Source organism: Ambystoma mexicanum, chromosome 1q (assembly GCF_040938575.1).
Source record: "Ambystoma mexicanum isolate Mex_15411 chromosome 1q, UKY_AmexF1_1, whole genome shotgun sequence".
Classification (NCBI taxonomy): domain Eukaryota; kingdom Metazoa; phylum Chordata; class Amphibia; order Caudata; family Ambystomatidae; genus Ambystoma; species Ambystoma mexicanum.
Window position 1 is genome coordinate 1,390,367,048 of NC_090922.1, and position 8,386 is coordinate 1,390,375,433.

General features: G+C 44.8%; 1 protein-coding gene across 1 annotated transcript in view; it reads right to left on the bottom strand.

Annotated features, from left to right (window-relative positions):
• Window positions 1-8,121, bottom strand: part of LOC138547986 (cytochrome P450 4B1-like) — a 196,804-nt gene extending 188,683 nt beyond the window's left edge. Inside the window, exon 1 of the mRNA XM_069642248.1 lies at window positions 7,865-8,121. Coding sequence (XP_069498349.1) covers window positions 7,865-8,068 — 204 coding nt within the window. The 5' untranslated portion in view covers window positions 8,069-8,121. The remainder of the gene's footprint in view (window positions 1-7,864) is intronic.
• Between the last annotated feature and the right edge of the window lie 265 nt (window positions 8,122-8,386).

Consider the following 8,386-nt stretch of genomic DNA (forward strand, 5'->3'; position numbering starts at 1 on the left):
CGCTACCTCTTCACTTCACAATATTTCCAGTTTTTAAAAAAATGATCACAATCCCATCTCCTTTATTTGCTTTTCTCCTTAGTCTACTCACCATTCATTAATCGACTCAAGGCCTTCGGTATCGACTCCTCCAATCCGACCACTTTGTCTTCCATCCGCAGAGTGCCCGTGATTACCGGGCAGAGATGTCATCAAAGAGGGACCTGCCCACCACCTCAGTTCTTCTTGCAAGTTTCTTTCCATCGGCTGCTCTCGACAGGAAACCCTGTAATCTTCCCGCTAATGGCAGAGGATGCCCAATCATCTGAAATACTGGAGAGGAACTAGTATGGACCTTTTTCAACCATCCACACTGCTACCAAATGAATGTATGGCCCTTTAGAACGTGTATGCAATGGATGGGTTCACAGAATAACTCCAACTCCAAATAACTGAACCAATTCAGGAAGATGGCAAAGATACTGTTTTATTAACAATTATCTAAAGCAGGGAGTTACAAAGAACATTAACAGATGTACATTCAATTTCTCTCAACAATCTTTTCACAAAAACACATTTGTATACCAAAAATACATCAGAGGTGATGTCATACTACGTAGCAAATAATAGAAAACCTACTGAGGATCAGGATTGGCTAATGGGAGACATCTTAGTATATTATCTATAAGGACTAGGATTGTGATTCACTGTCTACTGTCAGGTGGACAGCATATACCTACCTCTAAAACATTGCATCTTTAAAACCATTAGATACACAGTTTCCTACTGGTCTTCAAACTAGAAGTTCATTCATTATATGGACCACTGCAATTAGTTGTCATGCTTGTGCCAGGTCTGGAACATTGGTATCACTCAGCAGCATGTAAGACCGGACCCAGGTGCAGGGAGATGGGGCATGACATACCTCCCCACCCAATTAGCCCATCATCTCTCATCACCCAAGCCTTCTGCCATGAAGATTGTCTTTGACCTTGGCCTTGCAAAATTATCCTCATCTTCTGACTGCATGGCAGTGCGAGCTCACACTATTGTGCTCTAGAACTTCAAGTTCGAACTCTATTTTCAGATTATATACAAAGGTGGCTTTGCCTGCATTCTATTCACTATGTATAGCCAGCTTCTATGATAACTTAAAACTACCTTGCGTTTCAGCGTCTGTACAATTATTGATTAGTTAATTCTCTGCAACACTTTGTGCACATATAATCTTCTTTTTCATATTGAAGAGTTCACTCGATTCTTTACTTAGTCATTAGTTTCTGTAGAATTCAGACATCCTCTTCTGCCAGTATTCTGAGATGTCCTCCATAATCTCTTATGATGTCACAGGCTTCTTTCCTTGCTCTTTTTATATTCCTTCAGGACGTTCCTCCCTTAGATTGTCATCTCTTCGGGGGTACATTTGATATGTTATGATATTTATTTATTTATTTCTATCGTGCTCCTACACAAGTGTGTATTTCCTTTCAAATTTATGCTGTGGTATTGGCACAACTGCTGGTGTCAAACACAGCCGATCTTAGGCTTCCAACATATAAGAGGTAGGGGGGTGGGATTTCTGTCAGAAGCATGCAGCTGCTCCTTCACACCTGAGATTTTATTAATTATTTGGACTAACCAAAACCCCCTGTCTAATACCTGCAGTAAGTACTTTCCTTATGAGGCATCCTCTGTGGGACAAACCTGTGCTCTGCCTTCCCTTAAAGCCTATTTCTTGCCAATTACTAAAGCTAAGTATTTCTTCTACCAGCCTCATAAATGCTTCTGTGGGATATTCAAACTATTCACTGCCTCACTCCATGATTGCTATTTCTAGTACCGATCTAGGAATTTTCCTTCTGCTTTTGTGACAAATGTGAATTGTACTTTTTTCCCCCTTCTTCCACTCCAACTTGTCTTTGAAACATGATGTAATTACCATGTTGTGTTAACCCCATATCTAATTGTATCTCTTTCTTATACCCTATTTTCCCTCGATTTGGTAACAAGCTGTTCTTGACCCCTCCATTCACCCCTGCGTACTAGACTTGTGCATCAAAGTAGTTTTGAGAAATTTGATGTGCGATAAAACAACAAATAAAATAAGATATTGTGATATTCGGTTTAAGTTTGCATTGATTTATTTAGTGTTTGGTTTCATACTCTTTGGAAACAAGATGCGTCGGGTGGTTGGATGAGATTGGGTGTAAAAACAGGTGAGGGGAAATGGAAGGCAATGCATCAGAGGCCCAAATGAACAAGCTGTGTGGTGGGTTAAAAAGGCAGCCCTGAATAGCACATTCCAGTCTCTGGAGGCACACAAACATTTATCAGATGATGTCCCACTAAGTCATGGACTAGCCGAAGGATCAATCATTCTGAGTGGGGATGGTACCGGGTCCTTTGAGGGGGGCCCCAGTTCCCACCAGATAATTCAGAACTGGATGTTCATAAATGGGGAATGTGTCCCAATGTGCGTGATACTGCTGGCAAGTAACAATGGGTGAAGATGGGGCAGTAAATGCCAGAACTAACCAACTGGTAAGAGGTTTTGATGGTCCGACATATTTTACCTTGGAAGTGGTAGTTGGAGAGGTAACATCTCAATGCACTGTTTTGCTGTCAAGAACTCCATTCCAGTAGGGTGTTTTTTGAGTAGTGACTTCCCTGACCCAGACATATTCGAGGCAGGCACTAAAGAGTGATCTCTATGAGCCGGCCTTGAGGTTTCTTTAGCAGGAGAGTTTGAGATGCTGGTCTGATTGGTAATTCCTAGTCCAGGCCTGAAGTTCCCCGAGGGTCCCACTCTTGTGAGAGAGGGTTCTGCGGCTACCAAGGTGACCATGGAGTTAGTACTATATTCAGTGATCTCAGGTTTGCCTACAAGCATAGAGAAAAAACCTATGATGGTGAACTGGGAGGTTTCAGATCTGAAAGGCCTGCCAGAACTGGAAGAGTTGTCTTCAGCTGGAGTCAGGTCAGGTTGACATTTGCCAGGAATGGAAGGACTGCCCCACTCTGCAAAGTCTGAGGAGGCACAGGAGCAGTTGCAGTGAAGAGGTCCCCAAACCACTCGGACAGACATGATCAATTGATAGAAAAGGAGCCTTAGAATTCTGGAGCAGGACATAGCCAGAAGTCAGTTGTTCACGCAAGCCCCAGGACATTCCTGCCAGACTTTTCTCTTGACATATCTGCTGCGCACTTAGACACGGTATTACCCACATTATTCGAACAGAATTGTTCGAATGACGGAATTGACCGAATGTCAAGGGTCCGAATTGACCTTTGCACAATTGACCGCATATAAATATACATATATATATATATATATATATATATATATAATGGAGGGTGGCGGGGGTTTCCCGCGCATATATTCAACAAGTGACCTTCAAAATTCTGTCAATTGTGCAAAGGTCAATTGTAATTCGAACAATTGTAGTTCGAACAATTCATATACAATCCTTAGGCATAACTGGGACATATGACAGCTTGTCTTAATTTGTTTTCCAGTTGCAGAGTGGATTTAAAAATGGAAACCGTGTGCTCAATCCAGTCCAGGCTCTGATAGGACAGGAAAGACACACCAGAGCCCTTTAAATCCACTACCTGTGGTTGGGTGGTCATGCTATAAGAAACAGAACTTCTTTCAGGTGGGATCCACCCATGACATCAGAGCTGACAGAATACCATCTATGCAGACACCACAGAAAAAAAACCGCAAGCCTCTGCCTGCCAAACCACTTTCCAGTTACAGAAAGCTGGCTTAAGCCTGGCACCCTTTCAAACAATGGGCATGGGAATAAGAACCAGACAGGCATCTGCAAACCTATAATTGGAGTAAACTGAACTTAGATGTCACTGATCAGCCTGCTACCTACCTTCCTAGACCGATGATGGGATTCGAGAAAAGCTGGGCCATGCTTGAGGACAATCCAGAGCTTGTGCATTATGTCATCTCTCTACAGAGAGTTAAAATGGACATGCTGCATAATTCTAGATTTCAACATGCGAGTGCAGATGGCAACTGGTTATTTTCTAATGTTGTGGGTGAGCCTGACTCTTAGAACAGTGGTTCTCAACCTTTCCGTCTGGGGGTGTCTGAGGAAATCTCATCAAGGGTGTAAAATCCCTGGTTTATTTAGATGTTTATGATTTAATAAAATGATGAAGGTAATTCCATCTCTGAAAATGAAAACTGCTAAACAGATTTGCTGCTCATAAAATCCATGCCAAAAGCATAGTGGGTGCTCGTACCCCACTGCATCAGTAGCCTGATCGGCACCGCCTGCTCTTCGGTGGCAGAGAGCAGGTTCAGATGATACACGTGACTGTTTGACATCTGCAGTAACTGCCAATACTCTGCAGAATACAGGCTGTATTTAAGACATAGTGGGCCTCATTAGGACCCAGGCGGTAAGGGGTTTACGGCGGCGTAAACAGCGCCGACCCTTACCGCCTGATTCCGAGGTCCCTTAGCGCCATGGAGGATTTAACACCTGCTTTTAGCAGGTGTTAAAATCCATGGTGCTAAGGGACCTTGTTGTTAATTACGCCACCGTAGTTTACGGTGGCGTAATTAACGCCTTCCCCACTCCCATTATGCCCTATGGGGCAAAAATGGGAATGGGGAAGGGTAAATGGGTTAATGGGGACTTACCGCCCCGCCAACCTCGGAATGGGGCGGTAAGTCCGCCAACCACCATGGCGTAAACATAGTTTACGCCATGGTGGTAAAGGTACGACCCAGGCGGTAACTTACCGCCTGGGTCGTAATGAGGGCCAGTAGCAGTAAATGCTTTCATCAAAACGTTAGAGCTGGGCATCACTTACACATGCCAGCTACCTCTATAGACCCAAAACAATCTTTCAGCTTCCATTTTGAATCCAAATCACAGTTGCTCTCTTCCATCACCTCTCTGGTACCCCTTCCCATCCAACCCTATCCACTGCACGCAGTTCTTTTCTGCCATACCCTCCTTCTCATGCTCAGTTGTGTTCAATAGTAAATATTGGTGATGCGTGTAACAATTTGTGGTACCACAGTTTTCCTACTTCACTGCATTGTTACTGTGTCGATACTGATACTCATTTTATTGACTGCTGAGTAGACTGTCCTGCAGGAATTCATACATATCCAAAGATCTCCAAATATCTCTGTTAGGCAGAATCATGTGCAGTACCCTTTGGGAACACTACACACAATTAAGACTACAAGTGTCAGTACAATTTCACCTTTGGTACAAGCCTGTACTACACAGTCATGTGGAAGGAAAATGGCACTTCAGACATTTTTATTAAAGGAGTAAAACAACAAGGTTATAAGAATAGACAGCCTAAATACATTCATAGGCAGGGCAAAGGGTTTCAGTTAGCTACAACCAGCAATTCTTCTCATAGGCCTGGGCCAAAGTCAATGGTTCAGAGTCTGTATAGGATAGCACAGTTCTGGCAGATAACGGTTAAGTCTTTGCCGTGGAGATTAGAAGAATTTGGCTAGCGAACAGTTTGATGAATGTTTAGGGAACGACAAGCCTTCGTAGTTGAGGAAAGTTTCACGCACTTTCTCGATGTCCGTTTTCCGGACCGCGTTTGCACAGTACCTTGTTAATGAAGAAGAGCTGTAACTGAGGCAGTGGTTCCTGGCAGTTTGAGCAGATCTCGCCGTTTCTGTCATGAGGACAAGAAGGAGGACGTTGGGATGTTCCTGCAATGCCCAGGGAAGAGGCTAAAAGTTGTAGCAAGACGTTGGTTTAAGGTCTGAGTGCCTTAAATTCCACAAGCTGGTTTCCTTGTCTCTGTCTATCCGGTTTTCAACAGCACTCTGATGAAAATTCAACCAGATGGAGACGGTGTCCAGGTGGCTTGCGAGTTGGTTGTTCCCACCAAACTCAAAGTGGAGAAGTTAACCTTGAAGGGCTTCTCTGTCGTCAGAGTTTCAAGCAAATTGGACCTGCAGCAGGGCTTCACCGGTCATCCAGGAGTTGCAGCAGTCCTCATCCTTCCTCTTCGGTTCTTTCATTCCATGGTCGACTCTGATTTCCAAGTTCCAGAGACCTGCTTTTAAACAGTTTTACCCTATTCATTCCAGCCTGGCTGTCACTCACACAACAGGGTGGCTGTCCTTGCCCGACAACCAGCCGGCCAATCACAACAGAGTGCATTCAGGTCTCCTAGGAGACTAAGCACAGGGAGTTTCGGGCACCTCCCTCACATCCTGTCGACTCCAGACACCCTGGTGCCAGAGGAGGGCTTCAGCACTGAAGCCCACCAAAGGCGACAGGACAAAGGGACCAAACCTGGTTTGGCGCACAGAGGCAAACACAAGAAGGACATTTCCTAAAAGAAATGGCAAAAAAAGTCAACCTGAGTATGTTTTTACAGATAGGTCTTGGCGCCATTTTGAAAAACATGGCTTACCCGATTTTTAGCTACCGTTGTTCACGGTCGGGAAAAATCATGGTAGTTTGATCTAAACCACTGCCACCAGCCATTTAAAGTAGGAAAGGGTAACATTTGACTGTTACATGAGTGTTTTCACTTAGGGGAAGCAAGGCAACCCCTCCAGCACTCTATAGGAAGATAGGGTGTGTTGGGTCAGTAAATATAAAGAGACTAGTAAAGTCAATTTAACTTTACATGCTATGGGAGACAGTAGTCAGTCCCAGGGAAGGTATTTAAACCTTGGGGAGTCTGAAAGACACCCCAGTGCCACTGCACTGAAGGTACTGTGTGACACACAGAAAAAGATGATGCTTAGCGGGTTGTTTCAAAACTCCCCAACCAAAGAACACAAAAGTAAAACACACATCAAAATACATGGAAGAGTGGGAAAAAAAGGCTCACACTCTTCCCAGGTTAAAAAAATCAAATCCTAGAAATCCAGCAAAGTTGCTGGGGGTCTCAAAAGGTAAGGGAAATTAGCACATATTGATAATTCTCCACAGATCTCTAAAGTTTTACATACTCGTGTATACATGATTACAGAGGATGAACACGCATAATTGCCAACATTCAATGGGCCTCATTCCATGTTTGGTGGGTTTACAGGTGGCTAATCTGCCAAGGCATATTACTTCCTCAGAACTGAAGGTAAATCCTCCAAAATCGAAGGGGGTTTCAATCCCGATGGTGGAGTCTCACACAGCAAAGCATTAGAGTGTAGAAGAAGTGCAGCCAGTGGTAAAACCACCAATGGTAATTCTGCTATGATTTGGTGGTAAAGTCGAGAAATACCCTTAAACTGGTGCAGTAAAAATGGCAGTAATTCCATTAACAACACTTTTTCCCCCACACCACCAAACTTAATGGAGCACAAGGTGTTCCCTTGACTTTGGCTAAACTCTGCTTTCACTTCATTGGTTCAGCTCACAGCCTATCAGATGTTAGAGCCACTCATGGGGCAGAACTAAAGAAGAGTTATGCTGCTCCAGCCGCACGCCTGAAGCTGAAACATGCAAACCGAGCGCGTTCTTAGTCTCTGTATAGAACATGATATTTAGAAGTGCGTCAGTTTACATGTTAGCATCTGATGACATAATGAACCTGTCTGTCAAGTATTTTTCAGAATGCATTTGAAAACGTGGGCTCAGCAAGTGTTGCTACAGTCAGGGGCGTTGCTAGGGGGGGGCTAAGGGGGCTATAGCCCCTGATCTTTTGGTTGTAGCCCCTGATAGAATCTCAGGAGCTACAGCCAAAAGACTAGCTAGCCCCCAGTCCCAACAGTTCCAACATCAGCTTAGCCCCGGGTCTTTTCCAGACCTAGCAACTCCCCTGGCTGCAGTATGTCTTTCAGAAACCCCCCCTTTTTCGTGGCAAGTGTGCTGTGTGTTGGGGTAACAGCTGGGTATTTGCAGCCAGGTCCCCACCCTGCCCCACATACCTTGTGAGTATTTCCATACAGCCAATGGACCCGAGGACCCGGGAAACTCTTCAGCGCTTTGACGAGCCTCTGTCTCCGCAGGTAAAGCGACACCGCCTTCATCAAAAGACCCACCAGGCAGATGGAAAGGGTCGCTTGTAGAAGCCAGTAGATGTCCGCAGTGAAGCCGGAGGCCGCCAGCACCTTCTTCAGCACGTCCGCCATGTTTCTAGCGCTGCGTGGTGGCAGGCCCGGTAACGCCTCACCCTCTCTCTGCAATGTGCGCTGAAATCTCACTCACAGCCTGGTCAACCTTGCACACACTCCGCCCCCCGCCCCTCCAACCGTGAAATCATTAAACAGGTGCCCTCAGGTGCCCTCAAAACTATTGCTCCATTGGTCTATGGCAGCCGTTCTCACAAGATATATCACATATGAAAGTCCAGCGTCCGCCAGGATATCGTAATGGTAAGGGTAAACACGTGGATATTATTTATATCAATTGCTTCCAAAATACTGTATAATTAGGCACAGTAGAAATAC